The sequence below is a fragment of the Grampus griseus genome (genome assembly GCF_964374135.1).
Source record: "Grampus griseus genome assembly, chromosome: 8".
Classification (NCBI taxonomy): domain Eukaryota; kingdom Metazoa; phylum Chordata; class Mammalia; order Artiodactyla; family Delphinidae; genus Grampus; species Grampus griseus.
Genome location: NC_139002.1, coordinates 86,740,263 through 86,768,128, shown reverse-complemented (window position 1 = coordinate 86,768,128; position 27,866 = coordinate 86,740,263). Strand labels below are relative to the sequence as shown.

General features: G+C 47.6%; 1 protein-coding gene across 1 annotated transcript in view; it reads right to left on the bottom strand.

Annotated features, from left to right (window-relative positions):
- Window positions 1-453: 453 nt before the first annotated feature.
- EHF (ETS homologous factor) overlaps window positions 454-27,866 on the bottom strand; it is a gene marked incomplete at its 3' end in the record, with an annotated part of 37,247 nt that continues 9,834 nt past the window's right edge. The window contains exons 2-9 of the mRNA XM_082659246.1: window positions 15,809-15,908; window positions 11,912-12,157; window positions 10,822-10,884; window positions 8,080-8,148; window positions 7,893-7,961; window positions 2,417-2,479; window positions 658-853; window positions 454-553 (exon numbers count right to left, since the gene is read on the bottom strand). Of these exons, the coding sequence (XP_082515372.1) occupies window positions 454-553; window positions 658-853; window positions 2,417-2,479; window positions 7,893-7,961; window positions 8,080-8,148; window positions 10,822-10,884; window positions 11,912-12,157; window positions 15,809-15,905 (903 nt within the window). The 5' untranslated portion in view covers window positions 15,906-15,908. The remainder of the gene's footprint in view (window positions 554-657; window positions 854-2,416; window positions 2,480-7,892; window positions 7,962-8,079; window positions 8,149-10,821; window positions 10,885-11,911; window positions 12,158-15,808; window positions 15,909-27,866) is intronic.

Genomic DNA, 27,866 nt, shown 5'->3' with positions numbered 1-27,866 from the left:
AGGCCACGCCCACCTCTCCTGAAGAGGCCACGAGGATGCTATGTGCGGAGGACACCTCATCTTTTCCTAAATCATTTTGCACATAAAAACTTTTAATGCCATCTGATTTTTTTTTTCTTTCTCCTTAGCAAGAAGCACATGGCTACAGACTCTGTTCTTGCAGTGGAGAAGAACTTCACAATAGAGGCAAAAACAAATCACAGCCACATACAGTGTCATATTTCACAGAAAACTGTGTACGTTTGTTCCCCATATAGGACATACTTCAAAGTAACAAAATAATTCTATCAACTGTCATGTTCCTTCTTCCTGTTAGAAGTAGATGTATTTTTTTCCCCGTCATGGTACATAAATATCAGAGAAAAGTAGTCTTTGAAATATTTATGTCCAGGGACTTCTTGGTTGGTTATCATGTGGGATGTGTTTAGGTTTGTGTTCAATGTTTCAGCAGCTTCAGTTTTCATTTTCCCTCCATCCGCGTGCATTCTTCCCAAATTTATATACCAGTCTTCGTCCATCCACACGTTCCAGAATTTCTCTTTTGTAGTAATATCTGTAACAAAAGGCATTGCATAAGGTGGCTGGTCTGATTAAGACAGCCGGGGGAATGACTGGTCACACGGCCTTATCACGCTTGGAGACGTGAAACCCCCTCACCTCATGGCTCGGCTGAGTTTTTCGTAGGTCATGCTGCTGTTGTTTTTCTTTTTCCCCCATAGCTGGGCCACAGCCTCTGATTTCAAGAACCTGAAGATGCCTTCAGACCGGTCTTCCCACTTGATTAACCCTGGATTCTTGTCTGGGTTCAGGAGGATGTCGCGGATGAATTCCCATAAGTGAGTCCCTCGCGGATCTGAGGTGAAGGAGAAAAAGGAGTTTATTCATGGCTGAAGTCACTGCAAAGAAGGGCTAGAGGAAGCCTAGAGTAGAAATATCTCACAACAAGTCAGAGATACTCGATTCCATGCTACCCACCTGTGACGCCAAGTCACAGACTCCCCACTGGGTATTTAAGAATGAACTAGCACAGTTTTTTAATTTTACAAATCAGAAAGCTGAAGCATGGAGAATTCAACTGACTTGACCAAGGTCACACAGCTAACGAGTGGCAAAGCCAAGACAAAAGAATAGGTCTTACACAGAGAACAGATTTGTGTTTGCCAAGGGGGCACGGGTTGGGAGAGGGGGCGGAGTGGGAGGTCGGGGTTAGCAGATGTAAGCTAGTATATGGAATGGATAAACAACAAGGTTCTACTGTATAGCACAGGGAACTATATTCAATATCCTGTGATAAACAATAATAAAAAATATTTTTAAAAAAGAACGTATATATATGTATAACTGAATCACTTTGCTGTACAGTAGAAATGAACACAACACTGTAAATCAACTGTACTTCAATAAAAAGAAATAAGTTTAAAAAATAGGTTTTAGATCTCCTAGGCTAGGAGGTATATCTTCTAAATATGGTTAACAGATTGCTGGGCATTCATTTCAACTTGTTACTTCCCAGGAGAGCAACGCTCAACCACTTTTATTCAGAACCTCTTTTGTTTAGAACCTCAATCAATTAGACGGCCGCCACCCAGCAATTGTGTGTCAGCCGAATGGGCATCGGTAGGTCTTAGAATTCTAACTCCTAGAGTATATTGGTGCGGGGTCTCACAGGGGTGGAGGGGGCAATTTGAAAATGAAACAGCAACTGTAATGAAATTAGCAACCAAATTCAATTCTACCCTCACTGGATTTGTGACACACAACTCCCTCCCACACCCAATTTGAAGGGCTGTGTTCATTCTGTTCTGTGGGAGGACCTGGAGTAGCAGATAGCAGATAGCAGTCCAACTCCTTACAATTTCCAGATGACACCACCTTGATTTCTTTCCGTGTCCTCCCCCCGACCACCTCCACGTCTCTGATATTTCATACACTTTCATAAGGTTTTATTATCGGGGGAAATACAACGCCCCAAAAGCACTGTTGAATCTTAAGAATAAACAGTATTTCTTGGAACAGTAACTCCACAAAAGTAAGAAGCCAACATTCAGCAAAAGAAAAAAAGAATACACCCTCAGCTGTTTCTTCCCATCTCTCTCCTTTTCCCACCCTTTTTTCTGGAGAAAGGGAAATTGCTCACCCCATGCCTGCAAGAAGTTCTTGTTCACTGATGTCTCAGTTTTAGCACAAAGAGAACAGAATGAGGAGGCAATAACCACTGGGGCTCCACTTTGAGAAACAACTGCAGAGGGGGTTACTTAGACCGCAAGTGATGCCTCTCTTTTCACACCCTACCCAGTCTGAGGTGAAGAAATGCAGGTAGAAGGCAGAGGCAATATTTGTCTAAACACTGGTGGCCTCCAGTTATTCTCCACTCAAGGGGAAGGGCCAGGAGGCATCTGAAAGCCAGCCAACTTACTGTGCTTTTTGGTGTGGGACTTTGTTGGTTGGTCTTGCTGCTTTTTCATATCAGGCGACTCTGCTAAAGAGAAAAATGAGAACTGCTTCATTTCCCTATTTCCTACAATTATCATCTTCATTCATTCATCCACTCATTTCACCAGTATTTATTGAGCACCTACTACATGCCTAGCACTGTTCAGGCAGGTGGTCGTGTCCAAAACAAAACAGAGGTGATAAGTGCTCTGGAGAAAAAATTTCAGGGTAAGAAATAGGGGTAGAAGTGTGGAGATAGGAATAATTTTGCCATTAAATATAAGGTGGTCACAGAAGACGTCTCTGATATGGGGACCAGAAAGGTGTGAGGGGACAGTCATACAGAGAGGTTGTGGAAGAGCTTTCCATGCCTGAGAATAGCAAAGGCCCTGAGGTCAGTGTGCATAGAATAGAAGGAAGTCAGTGTGGCTGTGAACAAGGGGCAGAGGGGAGCAGGTGAGGTTCAGATCACTAAGGCCTTGTAGGACTTTTTGAGGATTTTAGCTCTTATTCTGTGAGAGGTGGGAAACCATTGAAGGATTTATTTATTTTTTTATTTATTTATTTTTGGCTGCGTTGGTCTTCTTTGCTGCCCGCTGGCTTTTTCTAGTTGAGGCGAGCGGGGGCTACTCTTCGTTGCGGTGCATGGGCTTCTCATTACAGTGGCTTCTTGTTGCAGAGCACGGACTCCAGATATGTGGGCTTCAGCAGCTGTGGCACGTGGGCTTAGTAGCTGTGGCTCACGGCCTCTAGAGCGCAGGCTCAGTAGTTGTGGTGCCGGGCTTAGTTGCTCCACGGCACGTGGGATCTTCCCGGACCAGGGATCGAACCCGTGTCCCCTGCATTGGCAGGCAGATTCTTAACCACTGCACCACCAGAGAAGTCCCCACTGAAGGATTTAGGTCATTGAAAAGTTTTAGGCTTTTATATATATATATATAAAACAAAAATGTAAACATTTATAACAAAGAAAGATGACTTGTAAGCCAGAGGAGTGCCTTTTTTGGCATGCAAAGTTACCTTTTAATCAGCCTGACAAAGGGGCCATTGACTGGCCTGAGCTCAGTACAGAGGGCCACAGTGGATTATGGAAACACAGATTAGTTTAACAAATGACTCATTATGGTAACCCTTGAGATTATCAACAAAGAGGAGTTGACAGAGGCAAATCTGTGAAATAAAACTTGTTAAAGAGAAAACTAAATGATCTAGCAGTGTGTGTATGTATGTGTGGGGGGGTGTGGGTGTGTGGGTGTGTCAGTGGGCACTTCAAATGTCAGGACGACTAACGCAGATCTTACCAAAAAAAATTCTCACAATCAAAACTCTGCCAACTTGAATCCAGGGCAGCCCCTAAATGGTAGCCAATCCTGATAAGAAATTGGACCGGTATATCGCATCCCTTCTGTGTACATTACATCAGGGCTCCCTAACTTAAGGTTTGCTGACCCATGTGTGGACTTCAAGGGCATTTCAGACTGACTGAAACCACAGGCAAAGGAAGAGGGTCCACAGCTTTCAAGATTGTCAGTAGTGATCCATTATTCAATAAAGTTTGAATACCATTACCTCCTAAGGAAAATGGTTAAGAAGACTAGCTCCTGTTTCTTGACCACTTACTATGTACCAGGCACTGTGGTCAGCACTTTCCATGAATCACCTGTTTTGATTCACACAATCGCCCTATGAAGAAGGCGATAGCAGGATCCAGAGGTTTCACTCATAACCACTATTCTATGCCATTTCCAAAGAGGGTTCCACATAAGAGATTTCATAAACGTCTTCCCTGCCAAGAATCAGGTTCAGTTCTGCAACCCACTGGTTAGTGGGGAAAAGTCTTTCCAATTTGATGATTCTCTATTTCCCCGCGTGCATGGGTGCATCCACCTATCTGATCCCCCAGATTGTCACAACTCAGAGCTCCCAGCAGATTGAAAGTCGTGGTGGGATAGATGAGAGAGTTTTAATAAGATCTGGTTACAAGAGAAACCTCTTTTTCTGGTTAAATGTGCCACCATCCTCCCCCACCCCGCTGCCCCTCCCCCTCAACACTGTCAGCAGGAGGGTTCGCACCCGACTTGGATTTCTCTGAAACCTGAAAGAACAAATTCGCAGGAAATGCAAGGAGACTCCACTCTCCCTCCCTGTAGGTTTCAGGGTGAGGTTGCGACATCCCATCAGGATGTGACAATATTGCGACAGGTTGGCACCCACAGCGGTTTCCAAGTGATACGTCATTCTGACAGGGCCACGTTGTTCTGCAGACAAAGAGTGGCATTTACCCAGCAGGCCACAAGCAAAGCTCATTTTCAAATGGCACCCAGGAGGGATGCAGGGCCATTATTTCAGAGCCAGCATTGAACTCACAAAAACCCAAGTGTAGGTGTCTCTCAGCTTTTTGGCCTCAATCATTGTTTATGGGTTACAAACTCATGTAATGCAAGAATCAGTTACTTCGGGGAGTTAAGGTACCTTTATGAATAAAATGGAAACCTTGGCCCCTCTCCCCAGAAAAAGGCACATATGTGTACACTCGTGAAATTCTGCAACAATTTCAGGAGTGTGGGGGTCACTTAGGAGTCCATGGACTCCAGATTAAGAACCCCCAGACCAGCTACACCACGAGGAAATGTTCTCTTTGAGATGTCAGCCATTTAACCCAAGCTAGATTTCCATCCAGCTTAAGAAAGACCTCCCGCGAAAAAAATCCCCCCAATAAAGATGTGTGCATCATCGTAGGCAAGAATATGCAGCCAAGGGCAAAAGAAACTTGAATTTCTTCCAGCCTCTTCTTCCAGCCCCCAGGGCATGCGCGACAAGCTGTGGAATCACCCACCTGCCTCAGCACTAAAATCCTTTGATCTGAAACCTCACCTTAATATGATGGCCTTGCCCCCTGTATCTTCCCCCGGCCCCCAAATAAAAGTCAAAACCTTTGAAGTTAGCCGCGTGGTTAAGTGATTCATCCTTATAAAATAATGGCTTGCTCTGGGGAAACTGTCCAGATTGGCCTTCTCCTGCTCCACTCCCAGGCACCTCAGGCCAAGGTCCAGTCCAGACGGGGCACCACCAAGGCACGAGTTTATGATGAGCTCCAGAGCATGACTTCATCTAAGCTGCTTCACAAGAAGCAAAGATTAGAAGCATTTGCATATTATTCAGCTGTGAGCCATTTCTTTACGGGATATACAAATTTCAGTGTTATAATAGACCATGCCACCCTCGCTCTAGGCTCAGCGAGTCGGTAAATAAACACATCAATCCCGAATTAGCGTCATTGGCTCGAGGACTATCGGGCAGATCCGGAGCACTGGCGGCGGCCATTTTATGAAACGAGCCGATGACAGAGACATCAAAACAGAGCCCGCTTCCCCGCCTGTGTTTATCAGCGAGGGCGTCAGTTGACATGTGGCCTCGCCTCGGCGCGGCTTGTGACTTGCACTAAAACACATAAAGATACTTAACTGCGCTCCATTTCATGGGAGCTGGAAATCCAAAGACTCAGACAAATGACAAGGGTCTTTGGCGGGGGGGCGGGGGGGGGGGCGGGGGGGGCGGTTCTGGTCCCGTCCAGTAGAGACTAAACTTTTCTGAAAGGAATTGATCCTTACAAGGCTGTAATTAACTACCCTACCTGGAAGGCTGTTACCCCAAGGAATTCACCAACCCAGACACTGAAATGATTCTTTAAGTGATCATTCGGATCGGGGTCCTGGAGGGCTCATCTCATTCTCCAGCCTGTGTTACCATTTCGGGATAGGAATGTGGAGTAAGGTGATCAAGAATCAAGGGAGGTGCAGGAGAGCAGATCTGTAAAGCCCATTTGAAGAAGGACTATTCAAAAGGAGAATAGTTGAACTCAGGAGACAGTGAGTTAGTTCCCTGTTACTACAAATATGAAAGCCGACATTGGTCCCTGTTGATTGGGAGATTCCAGCAGGTTAAGTCAGGATGCAGGAGACAGCAGTGTGGCCTGGCTGGGAGGGCAGCAGAGTTGTTGATTACGGCTTTTCCTCTCCCAGGTGCCTAGAGACCTAACCATCCCTGAGGCTCAGGAAGTGGTTGGTTCAACTTTATTCTTCCTTGGAATCTTCTGCCCTAAGCCAAAGACCCAGGACGTGGGAGGTGACACCTCAGGAGGTGTGTCAGGAAGCCAGAGGGCGACCGTGGTGGTTTCTTCAGCTCTGAAAACCTTGGTCTTGACTGGGTGGCAACGATTGCCACAGAAATTTTACCCTGACTGGCTCAGTTCCCCCAGCATGGCAAATCCACTGCAGAACCTTTCCAGTGTTTGATCTAGTTCCCTAATTTCAGCAAATACTTAGAGTGACACATAAGGCGATGGGCCTCTGTGTGGAGGGGGAGGTCGAGAAATGAATTGGCCTCCATTCTTAACCTCAATTCCAGAAGCATTTACCCTGGCTCCCAGCCCTGTCTCATTCAAAGGGCTTGACCCGAACAAAACCTCAAACCAAAAGCTTGCATTTTTTCAGTTCTCAAAAGCACACTCAACAAAATGAAAAAAAAAAAGGAAGGAGGAAGGGTTGTTGTTTGATTCTTCCTTTCACAGACACTCTTTTAAATCCCAGTTCTGAAGTTGCCCCAAATTCAATTCCGGGAAAAGACAGATTCACTTGTGACGGGTCTAAGCTCCATTTCACAGAGCCAAACAGATTCACAAATTTGCACCAAGATCAAGGGACAACATGAAACCCTCTCTTCACCTCCCCCATGCACTCATTCCTACCAGTGGACCTATTTGTAAGTGGACAAGGAGAAATAATCTGAAATACAATCTGAAGACTCCTCTCCCAGACTCTCAACAGACCAACCCTCCCGCTCAGTGTAACCTTGATTGAGAGTCATGGGTAGACCCCAGATGCATCCAGTCCTAACCAAACACAACTCATATGAACATAATTCATAATGTGCAGGTGGTCTGACTAATTAGAGAGTCCTGATGAGCCGACAAGGTCAGACTTTAAAACTGACCTGTGATTCCCAGGGTTCCAGAAGTTTTCAGCTACTGCCCCTCCACCCAGAGACCATCATCCCAGGTTCACTGACCTCTGAATTCCACTGTTAGACATTCAGTCTCTAAAGCCAAAGACAGCTTGTTGAAAATTAAATAGAGCCTTCTCCCCCATAAGGATACCCACATATGAATAATTTTATTGGATAATTTCACAAAAGCAAGTTTTTACTGAAGAGAGAGTTTCTGTTGTCACAGAGAGTGACTTGGTTTCACAGGAGCAAAACACATTTCCTAGAGGCATCCTTGCTGGTCATTTTCAATGTACAAATATGGGCCCGAAAGCAGATTCTCTATAAATTTTTCCTAGCCTTTTAATGGGAAAGACTCCAGCAAAGTTGGAAATGTAGGGCATTGGTAATTCTCATTAATTCACAGTAAGCACTTGCAGGAGGTACACTCAGCCTCGGATGTCAGGACAACTTACCAATGGGAAGGTGACCGCTGGTTGTCATGGAGATCTGGGCCCGGCAGAAAGTTTTGCTGTCCAACAACTCTGTGGCAATGAAAACATAAAGGACATTAAGAGTCCCCTCCTTACAACATAAATTTTGGGCTGTTAGAAAACCAGAATAAGAATGTAAAAGGGTCTTAAGCGTTGGGGAGTTAGTTACCTACTGTGCTACCATAGTTGGTGTCATATAAATAGTTTTCTTCTTTCCAGGTGTTCATGATGGAAGGGTCTACAAAGGACAGAAAATGGGAATGTCAGCAATCACCTTCCCCAGGTGAGGAGTTTGCCTTTTCTTACTCACTGTTCATCAGAGAGGTGTGGGACAAGGGGCTGGTTCTCAGAGAGAAGAGATAAGATTCTGCTTCAGCCACATGTTACCTTATCATAATGTTACCCCAGTTTTCTTCCAGGGCCCTAGGGGAGGTGGACTTTGTTACGGCCCCATCCAGGTGTTCTACACCTGTTGCGTTTTGAGGGAAGTGAGAGAAGTTGCAACAGTGGGATCCTGTCCTAGACCAATGCTTTCCTGAGGATATTCCCAGTCTGCACTTGGTGGGGGGGGGGGGGGTCCAGGAGCCTGGCATTGTCTTACATTCTACTATATTGTCACCAGAATATTTTTAGACTAGTAAAAAAAATGGTAGGGACAAAATAATTTCATGATTAATGAGCATCTTTTCCTAGTAACGTCTTCCTGGGAGAATTAATGATGTTTCTTTAAGAAAAAGTCTGCTCAGTCTTATCACAGAGTCTTTATTGCTAAAATCCAGAGAGAAACTCTTCTCAAGTTGGGTGACAGCCCCCTCCCTCCAAGATTTCTCCAATATGCTTAAGGGGTGACATAAAATTTTCAAAACAGAACTAAGGAGAAGGAGATGAGAGTGTTACCAAATCAAATAAACAGGTTTTAAGAGTAGGGCCTCATTGCTTCATCTAGGAAAAGTTCTCTCTCTCTCTCTCTTCAGTGTGCTGGGTAAGCACGTCTCCTGACTCTTCAGATTTCAGACTCCAAGGAAACTCCCCTCCACCTACCCTAAACGAAGCCCAACTCCTACACACCCCTCACCTCTGGGCTGATCTCCAACAGAAGCTTCTTCTTTCCTGGCTGGCCAAGAGCTGTGAGATCTGGCAGGAGCTGTCACCTCATCCCCACCAGGAGCTTCCTGCTCTCCCCTCGTCACAGACAGAGGCTGCCCTCGGCTCCCTCCTGCCCAGCATCTGAATTTCAGGGCCGGGGTGGTAAGCCACTGGCCGAGTTTCATTTTGTTTTTGTAGCATAAATGGTATAAAAACCTGACTCACTGGCTAAGTCCTCCTGTTTACGACATAGGGATTTAGCTGGTATTTGAACTAATAGCTACGTGTTTGGGCACCCCAAGCCTGATCACTTAGGGGTTACACCCTCTGTCCTCGTTGGGTCACCTTGTGTACCTGTTGTTGTCTCTGAAAACAAACTGAACCAAAAAGGTTTGGGGGTGTTGGCCCCTGTATGAGCCTCCTTTCCCCTCCTCCCAGGGTGGAGCTTCCTCCCCACCCTTCGGCTCAGCTTTTCTGAACTGGCAACATGAGAAGATCTGGATGGTCAAGGAGGAACTGTCAAGTACTTGGGACCTCTCCAGTACCAGCCTGGCTCCTCCACTGGGGCTATCTGTCCAGTCAACAGTGGGGATTCGGGGTCAGGGGGCACCATCCTCTAGGTCAAGTCCTGTGCCTGCCTCTAGGGCAGTCACGTCCATAAAGCATAGACCATCTGGGTAACTCAACCCTGGTCTCTGGGGGGAAGGGCAGGGCTAGGAATACCTAATTCACATGTTTAGCAGCTACTGTTTTTTCTTTAATAATGGTAGACCAGCCCCCTTATAAAAGAGTAAATAACTGCGTGGGGCCAATTTCTGCCCCTAGTGACTCACAAATCACCCCAGGTCTAATATAGTCCTTGGTGACCGGCACGCAACCTGCAGGGAGGCCTGAGGCAAACTCCGTGGTTGGTCCATGTGGCCCACATTCTCACTGATGTGGACATGGGGAGTGACCTTGGAGCAGTGGCAGCTCCTATGGACCTGGGGGGACTTGCAGAGCTCTCCCTAGACTAAGAGGTCATAGGCCAAAGGTCACTATACAAAGACCTCTGATTGGTACAAGGCTCTAGGGCACAACTTCTCGAGGCAGTTACTGCGCCCTGCAAGTTCCCAGGGGAGACAGAAAGTCCCCAGGAGAGAGATTTTGGGGCAGAGGAAGGAGGGATGATTAGGCAGATGAAGGAGAACAAAAATGAATGTAGCTACTCTGGGCCTGCAGACCCTACTCAGAGCTCAGAATAGTGGCTTTTGTCTAAAAGCATACCTAAGGCAGGAGTCAGTTCCACAGCTGCCTTTGGACATCCCTACAGAAACTCCAAGGTCCCCAGAAACTATAGTAACTACAACACCAAGTCCGAACCTTCCTCCTCCTTGAGAAACACACTCCCTCCAAGGGAGGAGAGGGAGAGGAGACACTGACCCTTCCTCTTCTCTCCCCTGGCTTCTCCTAACTTGGCCACGTCCAATCCCCTGACTCTTTGTGGTGACAAGAAAGCCCACTTAGACTCTGCATTTTCTGGGCTCCTGGATCAGAGCCTGGATGTTCCCTTGACCAACCATGGGAAGCAGAGAAGTGTGGGCAGAATTAGGCTCACCATCAATCTTAGAAATCAGAAATAGTCGGCAGTCACTGGTCCCAAGGACGAGGGATGAGGCTCATGGCTGCTGGGCCCATTGGAGACAGCCAGGGAAGAGACATCCCTGGGTTTCCTGCCAAAGTACTGGCTCCGTCCCGCTCTCACACTCTCCCTCACACTCCCTCTCAGTTGTCCTCCGCAGGCCTTTGCCTACCAAGTTGGCTCCCTTCATCTGCCACGACTCACCAGCTTGTTCGGTCTTGACGATAACATTGTGTGTGGACTGGAACAGGTCACTGCTGCACTGGCCTGTGAAGGACAGATTGGGAAACTCAGAGCGGGCCCACGTGTAGCCAAAATGTGTTGCTTGACCAAGGACGAAGCTGGCTTCGTGAAAGAGTTTCTGCCAGTCCCACAGCACGGTCACCCTTCTTTGCTTCTGGGAGGGGGCTTCCCTCTCTGCATCTATAATCTCAAGCCTGGGGCCCTTGGCCCAGAAAATCAGTAGCTAGGGCACCAACATCAGATGGAATTATTTGGCCTTGCATAGAGAAGGCATCCAGTATGGAGGAAATAACACTTTAGAAGTTGAAAGACCAGTTTTTCCACTAATAGCTGCAAGGTACTTCACCTTTCTTCATCTTGGTTTCCTCAACTGTCTATTTCAGAGATTAAACTAGCTAAAGTCATTAGATTTCCTCTAAGGTGCTTTCGCATACTAAGATTTGATACAAAATGCAAAGGAAACACAAGGAAAATCACCTTAATTCTTCTTTGATCTTAAATTTAATCAAACCCCTTTTGATTAGATCTAATCTATGAGCTTTGTCTGGATAAGTGCAGTGATTCTTCCCTTATTTATGCCTGGCAACTTTTCTCCAGATGTATCATATATAAAAGCACATATATACACGTGAATTCGTTTCATATGTTTTTCCTGCCCATCCAGATTATAAATATCTCAGGAGCAGAGGTCATGCTTTAATGCCTCTGACCTTCAGTTTTCCCAGATGAAAACTGCCCCTGTCAAATGGGTGCAATATTTATTTTCTCATAAGGTCACCAAATGAATCAATTCACTTAGAGTCCTTGTATAAGTAAATACTCAATAAATGGAAGTTAGAGGAATGTCTACAAAAAGGCAAACAACGAAACAAAGGTGAGAAATCTGGACATTAGGCATTCAGAGGCACCAGCAGCATGCAAGTCATGGAAGGCCAAAGATGGAAGGTCAAAGGTGGAAGGTCAAGGACGGCCACATCACCTCCCACGCTTCCCTGCCTTGAGCTTCAATCAGGGCAAAGCTTTAAAGAGACAGAGACAGAGAAAGAGTTACCATTCCACTTGAGATGCTGCAAGTTGCTGTAGAGGAGCTGTCCCGCTGTCCCTGCCGCCCGGGTGAACTCCTGCAGACTCATGCTGCAGAGATGCTCGCCGTTGATGTCAAACTCCTGGAAAGGGATGCAGCTGGCATCCAGCTGGTTGGTGTCCAGGAGGTGCTGGAGCCATTCCCACACCTGGTACTTGGTCCAGTACTGAGGATGGATTTCATGCCACTGGCCTCCAAAAAACCCGCTGGAAACTGCAAAACAGGAGGCGGCCCTGTGAGTGACCTGTGTTTGTTTCCGAGCATGATCCCAGACGTGGGGATGCCCCTCTGGCTGCCAGACGTCACAGGGATCACAACCACCCTCGGCGTGCATCAGTGGGGATTGGAGCTTGAGATGGGCTCTGGAGAGGAGGCTCTAGGAAACGCAGTTCTTTCCCCAGTGGTGGTGGGAGCCAATCATTCAGCCTCTGTACATCTTCATTTTGTTCTCCATATACTTACCCCTGAGCTCTGGATGAGGACACAACACTTGAAATGCTCTGCGATCATAAGCTCTTTCCCCACCTCCCACAAACTGCCATGAAAGCTAAAGCATTGCTACAGTTTCAACAGAGTATTAGCTTCTTGTCCACATCCACATAGTTGTCTCCTTCTCCCTCTCTCTCCCCCATTTATTTCTCTCTCTTACACACGCATATATACACATACATACCCAAAACTCAGACCATTTTCAACCAAAACTGAAGCTTGAGACTCAGGTTCTTTTCTCTGTGATGCCTTTGCTGCTCCCCAAAATGGTCCAGATGATTCATCTGCTCACGGTGCTGACATCCTCCCACCCCATACCGGTTAGTACAGCCACTAGGATGTCACTTCCCTACTCAGCTACCTTCAGCAATTTCCCTTTATCCACTGAAATTAGGCCCCAAACTGCCAAGCCAGGCATTAAGGCTCTTCACTAACTATTCCTCAAGTGACCTTTTGCCTTTTTTCTATGTTGTTCTTTCAGCCCGGTTTGTATTCTACCTATCACTCCCTGTTGAATTTCTACCCAGCTTGCTGACCCTGACCACCCTATAAAGCCATCGCAGACTGACTGCTGAGGGCTGCTGTCCTCTGAAACTCCAGGAGATGCACTCTACATTTCTCCTAATGACGTTTGTCATGTTCTGCCTCTCTTGGTGGGACTCTAACTACAGTCCTGTTCTCCTTTGTAAATTGTATGCTCAAGGTCATGGACTCTATCTTACCCATCCTTGTATCTCCCATAAAAACTACCTCAGAGACTTTGCCATCATAGGTACTGTCTCTCTCTTTCTTTAGTAAATTTGGGGCTGAAGAAGAAATAACGTCGGTACCTGGAAGAGTTGTGAGGTGCATTCACAAGATGGTTAATTCAAGTACCGGTGAAGAAGAGGAATTCATTCAAGCCAATAACTATTACTGAGCTCACTATGGACTAACCATCTATGTACGTGACTCTCATACTCACTTAAGAGAACATGACGAAATCAGCCCCAAATCCTGGAGGGATGGAGAAGAGAGAACCAGCCTCTGGCGGCATGTAACCAGACTGAGAGAACTTATGATCCCCTTGAAAGCATGGGCCAAGGGAAGGAGCTCTCTAGTGGGCAAGGTGAGGGGCAAGGACAAGGGGAAAATCCTATTATAGCCCACCAAGCTGAAGGAGGGGAAGTCCAGCTGAGCATGACACACAGATATTCCCACAAACTCAAGGATAGACTAATAGAGGAATAGAGGAAAACGTAGCAAAAGAAAATGGTCCCTAACTTTTTCTTCAAGGTCATGCTAGATCAGTACTTCTCAAACTCTAATGTGATTCTGAATCACCAGGGAATGTGGTTCAAATGCAGATTCTGATTCCATAGACCTGGGGTGAGGCCTGAGTTTCTGCATTCCTAACAAGCTTCCCCAGGATGAGTATGATGCTGGTCAGTGGATACAGTTTGAATGGCAAGGAGCTACAGAGCTCCAAAAGGTTTGATCTCCACAATGCCTGTGGCCTAGCCCTCAACACCTCAGGAGGAAAGGCTGAAGGGGGAATGTTTCCAAGCCGGTCCCACCTGCCACTCATATTATGTGCCTTGCTCCTCCTTCCTCATGGCCACAAAAAAGCAGGCCTAAACCCTCAGCTTGGGCCCTAAAGGAGAAGCCAGCAGTGGAGGGGGAAGGGGCAGGGACTGGACGAATCTAGTCCCAAAATTCAATTACGTAGAAATATTCCCTAATACACCAACACTCAGAGCCTAGACCGGATGTCTCTATTTCCTCCCGACTTTTTGGTGTCCCACCAATACAGCTGTTTAAGGGTGGCCTACATTTTTTGCAGCTCCCCAAGTCTCTGTTCTTTTATTTTTTAATGAATTGTGTTGCTATGAACGTGCAGTTCCGGGTTTGTAAACAAGAGACAACAACTCTCGATAACCCCACACCAGGCCTGCGGGACTTTCTTCTCTCGATGTCACATGACGCAGATGAGAGGATGGCTCCTGACACGCAGCCTCTTAGAACTTGGCAGAACCCGAGACTTTTGTCTAAAGTTGACCAGGGGAGACTTCCCATCAGCCAGGCGACTCATCAGATTCCTGAAGCTTTGGGAAAAGCACTGAAAATCCTATGAGTTCAGCTCCTCTCTGGCATTCAACTGGCCTCCCCCATCAATCATGACCAGGAGCTGGGCCTTCTCTGGGGCCTCTGGAAGTTAGAGAGTAAAAAAGTGATGTTTAAATTCCACTCCCTGCTGACTACACTCCAGAGGGATGCTGCCTTAATCGAGGGTCCTAGGGCCTGGCATCCAAAGGATTGTGTGTTTCCCTGTTTGGAATCATGCTTCAAGGTCCCCACAAGGAACCTGAGTCCTGCCACAGGGAAGGTCATGCCCAGAAAAGGCAGGAGTTCAGAAGCACAGGTGATCAATAAGAGAAGGTCAGCCATCCCCGCTTTCGACCACGTGTGGCTGGGCTTCCAAACTGGAAGGTGGAGCTGCCCACAGATCGGCCACTGCTTAAAGAATGCACCCCTTCCATCAGCCTCCCACTGCTGCTTCCCAGACTCTGCTCACCGATGGCCCATCTCCATTTTCTCAAGGGAAGCAAGTGCAGCAGAGTCTCTGGGGAGGAGATTAGCGGCAGGTATGGGGTGGGAGAAGGCCCAGAGCTCCCTACGCCCACTGCGGTTCGGTGCACAGCAGTCTACGCAAACTGAACACCTTCACAATGGGGTGCGGTGCCCTGATTCAGCAGCAACTTTATTCAGTCCAGCTTCTACAGTAAGCCATGGGCTTGATCACCAAACCTTCTATAAGCCCCGCCACCAGGCCCTCCTTCTTCTAATCAATCGGTTCTAGATTAAAGCACCAAAGGCAGGCACACGGTCTCCTAACAACTCTCCCCTCCCTTTACAAAGGGAGGTCACCGGAAAATGAAATAGAAAGATTAAGCTGCTACAAGTCTCTTCTCCTTAACTTCCACGCTTCCATGCGACACACATACACACACACACACACACACACACACACACGCACGCACACACACGCACACACAGTTTTCCATCCTATCCTATCTTGATATCCCAGCCAACACTATTAAAGTTGGCCTTCCTTTGGGGTGCCTCTTCTATCACCCTCTCTGCCAGGCTACCAACCTGGACCTTTGAATATTGGGGGAAAACCACGGAATATCTCACATGGGCTTCTGGCTGGGGCCCTGGGGGGCCTGTGAGGACCTCCAGCATGAAGAAGAGTTTTCTCCAGTCTCCCTGGAACCCACCCCCCCCCCCGGCTGCATAAAACCTGTATTTTTCATTAAGTTGGGAAGCGAAGCCTAATGAAAGCCGAGGAAGAATCCCCATGGGGAGTGACACTGGCCCCGCGCGGCCCCTTACCATTGCACGTGGGGTAGGTGTCTGTCCAGGCCGGCTGCTGGTGGAGAAGATTGCTGCTGGGAGTGAGATTCATCACACCACTTCCTTCCAGAATCATGATCTGTAAGGGGATCAAACAGGCCGTTCAGCCAGCGCCTCTCAGACAAACGTCATTTGAGAGTATAGATCATAGAGTGAATTTAGGAAGGAAGAAATAATTTGGTCCTTCCATCCATCGCCTGCGAAGCATGTTGCCACAGCCCTTTCAGTAAAAGCAAAACTCACTGGCAATTAACAATGTCCAGGTTCGATTTTCATATGCATGAGGCAAGATTTTATAGCCACCCATTCACAAATGAATAATCTCTGATCGGAATGAAACGGGAGGAAAATGGAATACTTGCTCACTGGGCGAGTCTGGCCAGCAGCCAATTTTTTTTTTTTTTTTTTTTAACAAAAGTGAAAATACCAAAGAGGTTTTTATTTAAAGTAAAATTTCAATCAATGAAAACCCAAATGGGTAGCAGAACAGACCCGGCACCTGTGCAGGAACTCTGACCTGAAATCAGACATTCACAAGTCCCAACACATCTGAGCAGCCTACACCTGGGCAGCCAGTAACTTTCCTCAGCACAAACGTCTGCCAGGGGATAGGCTCGTCTTGGAGGACCTCAGCCATATTTGACCTAGAGTTTTTCAAGTATTTGGCTCCGCGATAATATTAGAAATCAGTTGGTTTTGGGGACAAGACACTGCCCCTTCCCTTCCTTCCTGGTAAAAATTCAGCCCCACGTTCCCTCTCCTTTTAGAGACCTGGAGAATACCGCAGGCTTCGAAGCTGATCTGAAGCTGACTTTCTCAGTCTGAGGGCTCATTTTCTCAGTAAAGGACCCAGGAGAAGAGGCTTTCTTCCATGAGCCTGTTCAGGTTTTTTAAAACATGTAAAAATTTTACACTTTAGAAATATTCACCTCAGTCGTCCAGCATCTACAGTCTTCCTACCCTCCAGGCAGGCGCCCTCCACCTTTCAGACTGAAAGCCCCAGAAGTGTGTTCAGTCATCCAAAGGATGAACAGCTTGTTTCCAGAGGATGACTGAGCATTACCCAGGGCCTCTAAGGGTAACCTGCTCTTTCTAAATGTTCGGGTAGGGAGAAGAGTCTAGCTTTAGAGGAGCAGATCATGGAAATGTTTCTGCCTGTATGGGGGAAATCTTGCATCTTCACGAGTCACCAACCTCTCCCAAACTGCCCAGCCAGAGTGGTTCCATCCCTCAAAACCCTTTCCTCTAATTTAGCTGGTGCTCCTCTGGTTCTATGTAGGGCTTGAGAGGGGAGAAGAGGGGTCTGGAAAAGACATAAAAATTCATTCATGCATTCATTTATTCAACGGATATTTATCAGCCTTGCAATGGGCTGGGCACAGTTTTAGGGACCAGGGATACAGCAGTGATTAAGAGTTGAACTAGGCTAAACAGGAACATTTATCATGATTATTAACATCATCATCCTGGTTGTTTGGCAAATAATTAGGCCTAAGTAGAAGGCAGGGGAAGGAAAGAGGGGGTGGGAATAGCGAACACTGTAACAGACCACAGGGTGCAGAGATGGCAACGCCGGATTCTACGTGGTGGTACCACAGAGACGAGTTTCGAAGTCAGAAAGAGCGGGGGTTTATCCCACGCTCTCACACTTACCTGCTAAAGTTGGTACTAAGTCGAACAAAAGTCACTAACCTCTCTGAACCCCAGTTTCCTCTTATGCAAAATACAGGTCGTCATACGTACCATGTGTATTGGTTAGAGCTTAAACGAGTTTCTGTACCTCGAGCGCTTGGCACAAAGTCGGACATGACCGCATGGTAGGCGTTATGAGGAGGAGGGTAGGTGTTATGAGGAGGTTATCTCTGGATAACCCAAACCAGAAGCAACCTTGGGCCTCAGTTTCCCCACGCAAAAATTTAAAGAAGGTAAATTGCTTCTTAAGTTCGTTTCCAGAAATCTCTTTGATTCTCACTCTCAGAGAAAACCAACCCAAGTCGAGCCTTCTCCTCCTTCACAGGAACTGCACCTTTTCCCATCGAGCTTTCTACAGCAATTGCCCTAAGCGAAGAAGCCAAATGGGGGACTCCAAGGTACAAGAAAACTTCCAGGTCCCTAGAAGGGTGGCTGGGGGAGGGAGGAGGCATGGCAACGGCTCCTGTTTGCTCAAGGCCGGGCTTGTTCCTTGCCAGCATTTGCTCAACCACAAGCAGTAGACAGGTTACTGTTTAACCCTGAAGGGGCTGCAGCTCAGAGCCCAGCCCATCTGCCCTCCAGGCTGTGGGTAAGGGTGGGGTGGGCAGCGGTGGAGGCTTCCCTGAAATTCTTTCACAAGGGTTTGCCCGCAGGGCTGTTTCAAAGTGGCCATTTCAGTGGAAGCCAGACCTGCCGGGGCCAACTAGGACCCACCTCCTCAGCCGGCTGGCCCAGACCTTCTGCTCACCACTTCCCAAAAAACTAGAAGGCAGGGTGGTGTGAGGACTGAACGCCTGGCTTTGAAGTCAGGGAGAGGTGGGCTCAGAACCTACTTCCCCTGCTCACTGTGGGTGACCTTGAGCAAGTTCAAGTCTGTCTAGCCTACATCTTTCTGATCCTCACTTTCCCGCCCTGTAAAACGGGAACAACCCAGACGCAGAGGGCTGTGGGCATCAAATGAGCTTGTGCATGCAGAGAGCCGAGTGGGTACTAAGGAACAATTCAATAAATGTCGCATGACCATGTGGGCCAGTTTTCCTCTTAGGACCGAACGCCCACCAGCCCCTTTCCTCCGGGCAGACATCATTTCTCAGCACGAGGCACCCAGAACTCTCAACCCACAGAGAAGCCCTGAGGACTACAAGGTCACGGCTGCCCGGTCGCCACCTGGCCCCCAGGAGGCTGCGCGCGCTCCCTGCCGGTACCCCCTTTCCAAGGGAAAGCAGCTGGCAGGGTGAGGGGCCCCTTTTTACAGGGCACAGGAAATGGTTACTGCCCATAAAAGAGTTTATGTCGCTTATTCCTTAGTGAGTCAGAGTTCACCGAGGTCACCCGGGCTTGTGAGGAAAGAAGATCAGTATTTTCAACCCAGCTTGGGGCTGCAGGGACAGCGCCCTTAGCGTGGGCACCGAAGGCCCCCCACCTCGGGGCCAGCATGGCGGAAGGCCTTTCACCAAGTCCTACCCCCTCGGAGGCCCAGCTCTTCAGGTGTAAAATGAGGACATTTGCCCCCCAGCAGCCTTATGGGACTGTTGAAAAGATCAAATGAGATAATGGATAATAAATGTGCCTTGCGAATTGTTTTAAAAAAAAAGCATTATGGGCTTCCCTGGTGGCGCAGTGGCTGAGAGTCCGCCTGCCGATGCAAGGGACACGGGTTCGTGCCCCGGTCCGGGAACATCCCACATGCCGCGGAGCGGCTGGGCCCGTGGGCCGTGGCCGCTGAGCCTGCGTGTCGCTGAGCCTGCGTGTCCGGAGCCTGTGCTCCGCAATGGGAGAGGCCACAACAGTGAGAGGCCCGCCTACCGCAAAAAAAAAAAAAAAAAAAAAAGCATTATTATAATCAACTCACCCACACTCCCATATATGAATATAAACTTTCTATGGTACATGGTGATTACTTTATGGGGTATAAAAAGCAACCCTTTTCATTAAAAAGTAAGGGAATTATTTAATGCTGCTCTTTAAGCTTTCTACTTTACCTTCAGCATAGCTTTTATTAGTTTCTTTCAAAAGAAAAATATATCAAGTGTGGGAGGTAGAGACTTTGGAATCTCTGAGGCCCGGGTTGGAATCCAGGCTCCCCATCTTTCAGCAACGTGACCTTGAGTATGTTACCCTTTCCCAGCTCAATGTCTTCAATGATTTCAAAGGGGAAGTCGGGGAAAGTGGATGTCCTCCAAGCCTAAGGGCTGTTTGGAAGGATAAATAATATCATGGATTTAAAGGTCCCTAGTCCGATGCCAGAACACATGCCCTCATTTAAAATCAGTTTCTTTTCCTTTCTTTAAACATCAGTTCTCAGGGTGTCGCTCTAACACATTTTACTTCTTCCAAGATTGGAAGAAGTAAATTCAGAGCCTAAGTAAGAAGGTTCCACCCTTCGAGCCAAAAGCAAGCTGGGAAAAGGATCTATTTGGCCTCATCTCCAGCTCGAGGGAGAATTCTAGGGGTGAAAAGCAGTTTCTCAACCTCAGCACGACTGGCATCTTGGTCCAGGATGGTTCTTTGTTGCGGAGACGACGTGTGCATTGCAGTATGCTTAGCTGCGTCACTGGCCACTAGATTCTAGCAGCACTCACCCACCACCCGCCTGAAAAATGTCCCCGGAGCCAAATCACCCCCATGTGTGAACACCAGTCAAATGAGAGCCTGTGGAGGTGACAGCTCAGGCTTTGATCTCGCTGTGTGGTGACCTTGCACTGTTTTCTATCCTTTCTGAGCTGCTATAGCCTCTCCCAGGAAACAGCCATGGCATTAGTATCACCACGTAGGCTTGCTGGAGGACTGACTGAGATAAGGGACTGCGAGGTCCCCAGCACAGCGCCTGGTCACGCCGGGTAATTGCCTCCTAGGTAGAAATTTAAGAAAATGCACTGGGTATCAGGCCCACCTTTGTCTATTCCCGCATGGTATGTATTCTGGGAACACAGCATAAATTACTACTTGGGCTATTAAAAACCGCACACCAGAAAAAAGGTAAATCTTAACTGAAACCGAAAGAGTGAAATGCAATGTGGGTGGTGCGGCGTTTTTCCATCTGCATTCTCTTATCCCCCCTCCGTGTATACAAACAATCCGAGGGAACTTGTTGACCCCTGTGATTGTCCTGACTTCCACATTCGCCCCAGACATCACCCTTTGCACGGCAGTTCTAAAACTGACACTTTGGGCGACAGAAGTCCGGAGCCACGCGTGGGACCCAGTCGACTACAGTAGACGGTATCTCATGCCAGCCTTCCAGCCAGGACCCATTCCACCTTAGGCAGCAATTCCCTGGCAAACAATGAGCTACTAAGGTTTGACCAGTCGGAACCCATTCTGGCAGAGACACGGCACCGTGCCGTGCTGGGGCGGCCACAGACACTCTTTACTCGCCTACTTTGTTAAGCGGCAGTTCGGAGTTAAACACAAATTCCCACAGAGCCCTAAGACGCCAGGGTCTCAGACCACTGCTGGGCCACCCACGCATAAAGGCGATCTACCACCTCTGTACCCTCCCTGCCAGACCTTCATCAAAGGCTAAACTCCCTTCGAGCACCAGCTTGACCACCACGCACAGGGAGGACCCATGGATCGGGGTGGAGGCCATCAGAGCACTCGGCCTGACCCTGAAGTTTAAGAGTCTCACATTTTAGCTGCTGCTCGGTGGCACAGACGGGAATGCGTGAGAAAGAGTCCCACTAGCATCTGGGTTGAAAGGGCATACTCAAGGTGTGAGGACCTTCAAACCCAGCCCGATGTTGCTGCATTTCTGGAGGGCAGCTCTTACAGGGACTCAGATGGTGAGGCTTGAAGTCCTGATTCTGCCCCTTGGCAGCCTGTGTTGACCTTGGGGAAGTACCATCTTCTCTAAAGTCTCAATTTCCCACTGTGACAGAAAGTGGGGGAAATGGAGTTGATGTGCGGATTAAATGAGAATGTTTAATGTGTGAGAATGTAAAGTTCTCACACATTATCTCATACGTGGCAAGTACCCAGGAAATGTTAGCAGTTATCATGGGGTCTGCCCAGGGATCTCTCTCTAAACTGTGCTGGTTGGTTTGGGCGACATTCTTGGGGTCGGGTTAGACCCTTCAGGGGCAGGATGGTGTAATGGTGGGGAGCCACAGGCTCTGGAGTCAGATGGCCATGGTTCAATCCCTGGCTTTGCCAGTTTACTAATGGGGCAAGCTTGGACAAGTGATTCAGCTTCTCTTGAAGGTCTCATTTTCCTCATTGATAGAATGGTATGAAAAGTGTTGATAGATGATATGAAAAGGGTTGTTGAAAGACAAAATGAGATGATACCTGTAGAGTGCTTGGAAAAGCGCTTGACACATATTAAGTACTTGGTAAATTTAAGCTGGTCTTTATAATCATTATTATCATTTCTTTATTGTGCTCTGGCTATTATTTTGTTGAGTCTCCAAGGAGGAAATTGAGGGTTTAACTCACTTCAAGCAAGGCTTCTAACTTCCACCATCTACGTAATATTCAGCAACCCCAGCTGGCTGGCACAATCTAGCCTAGGGCTGGACTCGTGCCTCCCCACACCCCATCCTGGGCTGCTGGGCAGACGCACCATTAGGCTGAGCCGTGAGTGGCATCTCTCAGCCCCTGCTCACAGAAGCCGTGCTCCCCTGCTCTGGGCATGCATCCTGCCTTCTCCCCTTCGTCCCACCAGGCACACGCTGCCTGAGGCTGCCAGGAACGGTGGAAGGGCACCCCTCTGCAGGCCTTGGGTTACCACCCGGCATTGTGCTCTCACACACCATGGTTGGTTGGCAGGTGCACAGGAGAGCAGCACATCCAAAGTGGGATCTCCTGGCAGAGAACGGCCAGAGGATCTCTCTATCCTACAGGGTCCCTTAGCACATGAACTGCTCATTTACTGGAAGAAGGGGGTCTGGGATTTGAGCTCATGGGAACAGAAAAATGAGGGGAAGGAGGCACCTCTGGGACTTTGACAAGGGACCAGAGTCATGCATTCCAGAACCCAGGAGCCTCTGCCCAGTCTCGGGACTCCTACCAAGGCCAAGAACTGCTCCACTGGTCTCTCTTCTTAAACACACAGAGAGAACCTGCCAGCAGAGACAAACGCAGCCCAGCTTGGGCTCGCTTATCTGGAGCAAGGTGTGTCTTTTGCTCTGTGGTGAGGTAACTGAGACCAAGGACAAAATGCTGTAAAAATGGAAAAGAAAAAAATAATAGTAATAATAATAGTAACTATACTATAGTAGCTAGGGTTTATTGAACATTTAAAATGTGCTGGCTCTGTGTTAATAGTTTTAAATACATTGTCTCAGTCAATATTCACAATTACTCTGTAAGGCATTATGTCATTTAACAGATGGTTTATCGGAGGCTCAGAGAGGTTGGATAACTTGTTCAAGCTCACACAGTTTTGAAAGAATTGAAGCTAGAAGAGAATTCAAACTCCAAGGGTCTAGCAACAAACCCTGGGGACTTTCATCTGGGGCCTCACACCTTTACCAGGTTTCTCCAAGATTACAAAATTCTCTGGTTCATTCAATCATGCAGTGTCCCTGATTGAAACCCTTTTCCTTTTTGCCAGAGCAACCCGAAGCCATCACTCTTCTCAATATATTCAAGAGTTCTTTTTAGAATGAAAGGGTAGAAATCTGTCTTCATTCTGCCATACCTACCATATACTCAGGTAGGAATATTTAGGGTATGAAAGCTGGGCCAGCTTTACTCCTTTAGCCATTAATTACAGATTTATAGCCCTATATATTTATATACAGACACATTTACATGCATATATACACATGAGTATATCTGCACACATATATAATATAAACTCTCCTTTTATGACTCCATAATGTTATTTTTATTTTATATTTTGGAAATAAACTGGTCCATAATTCTTTGTGCTTCATCTGAATTAGCTCTCAGTCCAGAAAGTAGGGTTTGCTCTTTCTGGGAGGGTAAAGATACACTGGGAGCCACCAGGACCACAGAGCAGACCACAAGCAGGGCTTTGCCTGTATTCCCTGTTCCCAGCCCCAGGGGACTGAGAGTCAAAGCCATGGTCTGCCTTCTTCCCAGCTCCTTGATACCTTCAACCACAACATCCCCAAATGGCCTCAGACCTGGCTGCCTTGTGCGGGTATTTTTACTCCTCAGGCCCGAGGAGCAATTAGACATTGTAAATAATTACTTTTGCAATGACAGTAATATCTAAACCATTCTCGGTCCCTAATCAAAGTTACCCACAGGTGAATTCACAGCATTTGCCTGAAGGATGTTGCAACAGATTACCGACTTCCTGTTTCAATATGACTATCATTTCAAGAGAACTACTCCCAACGAGGAGAAAAGAAAATTCAAGTATATGTGAAATTTAACTGAATGTAATACAGACAATAATTTGTGTTTTCCAAATGAATTAAAATGTGAATCAAGCTTGGGGAATGTATTTGATCCTCTCGGGATTACATCACAGGTAATTTCATACCCTCATAATGTGTTTTGAAGCAGACATTTCATGTTCCCAGGGGCAACATCAGAAGCATTATTCCTGGGCTTTCAAGCGTTTTCATGAGCAATGATGCCCTATTGGGAGGCCAAGAGCTGATCCATTATAGATACACTTTACCGACTGTGAACCATTTGGAAATATACGCATGAGGCAGATCTTTATCAGTCTTGGTGCCGGATGCAGACAAGATGCAGATACTGACAGTGGACAGGCACCAGAGTTGATCAAAAAACAAGATTACCTTTCATGACCCCAGGAGCCTTTATCCATCTCGTTCAGATATGACAAACTAAGAAAAATCGGGCAAGCTTTGAAGCATAAAAGGTCACAGTCTTTTGAGACCTCAAGGGAAACTAGGGTTTCCTCCTCTTCAAAACGCACACCAGGTTTTGCACGTATTTCGTGGGCCCCAGGCCCTCTAGAGACTGTCCACTGACCCCGGCAGATCTATGGACACCGTGGATCTTTAAAAAAAAAAAAAAACAACTCTCTTGCTCTCATGTTGGATTGAAATGTAAAGAAAACTTTGCAGTGGAGTTAGGGATGGGAGACAAGTCTACTCCGACCTCTGAGAGAAGGCCTGAGAGATTCTATTCTTGTTCTTACTTGACATGGGTGTTGCCTAGTTTTCCTATGGTGACACCAGGAGGGGCCCCACTGTCCCTCTCCGTCGGCACCTAAAGTAGGGATCGTGCTGCATCCAGGAGGGTCATTCAGGACCTCTGTTTGGCAGTGCAGTGAAGAATTCACCATCCTCCCCACCACCCGGACCCTCAGGATCTCTCTCCCCACTAATCCTCCATCTCTATTCTAAAACCAAATAATCATAAAGTAAAGATCATATAGAAAAAACAAAAACATCCAAAAACAAACAAACAAAAAACCAGGCCTACTTTTACAACCCTAGGCCTCCGTAGGTCTTTGGAAAGGTACAGGTATGGGGACTAGAGGATTACATTCATGGCCCTTATTCTCCTACTTGGCTGATGAGGCCGCACACGTGTTTCTCAAAGGTTGGTCTATAGGCCACCTGTATCATCATCACCTGAAGAGAAGTTAAATTTGAAGTTTCCTGAGGTCCCGTCCAGACCGTGAATCAGAATCTACATTTCTGAGACCCTCCCTTCACGAATCCTTAAGCGCTCTCACAGCTGAGAGCTTCTGGCCAAAGATTCACCTACTTGCCTTCTCTCGATTTCCCGCAAGATAACAAACTCCAGCAGATATCAGCCCTAAAAGAAACATCCATAAACACCAGGAAATCTTTGTAAAGTCAGAGACAATACATTCAATCCGAAGAACTCAAGCTCCAGTTCATCTGCGGAGATTCTATCACTGTGTTATTTGCAAACTTGAAATAAAGCTGTCCCTAATGTGCAGTACCACCAAATGGTTCAATGCAACAGTGCTCAACGAACTTACACGTATGAGTCTCTGAAGGCCAAACAAACAAAGCCAGCATTTGCAGAGGATTTTTGTAATGATAATTTCCATCAAGGGAATCTCATGGCTGGCTGAGTCACCCCTTATCCCACCCCCCACCCCCACCCCACCTCAGCTCTTCCAAAGTTTACTTAACCACTTTGGATTTCAGACCTCATAGCAAAGAAAATTAGTATCTTAGCCTTTGGCAGAGAGAAACAAACAAGGAATGTTTGTCCCACAGGTATAAATATTTATCCCCTCCAATTAATACATATTTCTTGACTGTCTACTAGATGCTAGGCACCGTGCTGGGAGCTGGGGGCACGACAGTGAACAAAACACAGAAGCTGCCCTGCTCAATTGGACTATCCAGAGAGGACACCACTTCTGAACACCACAGTAGCTCTTTCCAAAATCATCTGACCTCATTCGCCATCTCCTGCTGGGGTTACCATGGAACCAGAGGAGACAGAGCCTGGCAACCTGCTCTGGCATTTGGAAATCACCAAGCTTGGAAAGAACTTCACCTCCATTTAAAAACAGGACTGATGGGCTTCCCTGGTGGCGCAGTGGTTGAGAGTCCGCCTGCCGATGCAGGGGACGCGGGTTCGTGCCCCGGTCCGGGAAGATCCCACATGCCGCGGAGCGGCTGCGCCCGTGAGCCATGGCCGCTGAGCCTGCGCGTCCGGAGCCTGTGCTCCGCAATGGGAGAGGCCACAACAGTGAGAGGCCCGCGGACCGCAAAAATAAATAAATAAATAATAAAAAATAAAAACAGGACGGATTCTCCTCTCTCCAACAACCCCAAGCCCTCACCTTCACAGGAAACCCTCACCAAGACCTGGCGTTGGCAGCCATGAGTTTCACACGAAGCAGCTTCAGCCAAAACCAATCTCCACTCAGGGCAGAATAAAGCGGCTGGTTGTCTGGACGGCTGAATGTCTCTCCCCGAGACAATGGCGTGTTTATGTGTCGGAGGGTTAGGGGCAGGTTAACATAAAACCCACCGTAAACAGAGCTGTTCATTCCGTTGCTGGCAGGGGCTTCTGTTATCTTCTGAATACCTCCCAGAGGGTATGAGCCCTACCTTTGCATTTGAGTTGGCAGCAGAGTTATTTTTTTGCACCTGTTGCTCTGCTCCAATAACAACGCAGTTAAGCATTGATTTGTTGGAAAATAAACAGAAAAAAGCAAAGAAAGGCATCTGCCCAAACAGCCTGAGCTGGTTTGACAGAGCGTTCATGCCAATTTGTTTTTCCTATAAAAATCAAAGAAAAACCTACGCTTTCACTTTGGATGCTACCCTCCCACTCCCTCAGAAGAAAAGGTGGTATCGAAGAGGCCAGCCAGAGCTGGCAGGGCCAAGGAGCCAGAAGACACTGTACTTTTCCATCGGCTGGCTCTGTGAGGGCGCTGAGGGGTGTCCAAGATCTGCAGAATGACATGGCCAGCCTCCAGCCAGCCCAGGTTAAGATCCTGCGTCAGATTAACAAGGGCGGAGAAGGGGCTGCTGGGGTATGATCAAAACCCAAACCACACTCTTCCAAATGGTTGACTTCTGAAAGTCAATATGGTTCAAGTAGTAGGTGTGGCCTATGGGTACCTCCCTCAGCAGAGACTCAGCCTGCTTCTCCCAAAGACTTCTTCATCCAGCCCTGGGCAGCAAGCATAGTTCGAAAACTCCAGGTCCCTGGACCATAGCTTTCCCAGTGGGGAAGGGAGGTTAGCCATACCTACCTCCAAGGCAAGATGTATGGACTCGCTCACGTCCCGCCAAGCGACTTGATGTGTCACGTCCCCAGTGGAAAGGACCTAAGATGTTCACAGTGTGATGCCTGCATTAATTCAAGCATCGTCGTGCTCTCATTTCTCAACAGTTTGTCAATATCCCATGAGGAGCTCAAGCCAAAAAGGGCCACAAAGAGCTAAACAAATCACTCAGATGGAGATCATGACAATACTAATTAAGCAGTGGCATCATCACCCACCCTTTAGCGCAGTGTCAGAAGAAGCCTCTTAATATCTCTTTTTAAGCCTTGAGCAGAAAGCCTAGGACGTGGGCCAGGCTCACTGTTCCCCGAGATGACCACTTCCCCTCAGCTTTCTCTCGGCTGTTGGGCCTTCATTATCGCCAGACTACTGGCTTAATGGGGGAGTCACAGCAGTGGGGGAAGGCCTCGGAAACGCCGCTTCTCGAGGAGCGTTATGAACAAAGTGTTCCGACAGAAGAGGGATATGCCTGGCTGAGCATTCCCAAGCATTCTTGTCATGAGCAGGGCAGGGAGTGGAGCGCCTTGGAACCAAACTGGGCAGCCAGAAAAATAAAAGATTTAACAACACCCTCAGTTGACTGAAAAATAAATAAGACCAAGGACGCAAGAATGCGGGAAGGGTGGAGGGAGGTAAGAGGTGGGAACCGCAGCCAGGCAGGGGTTG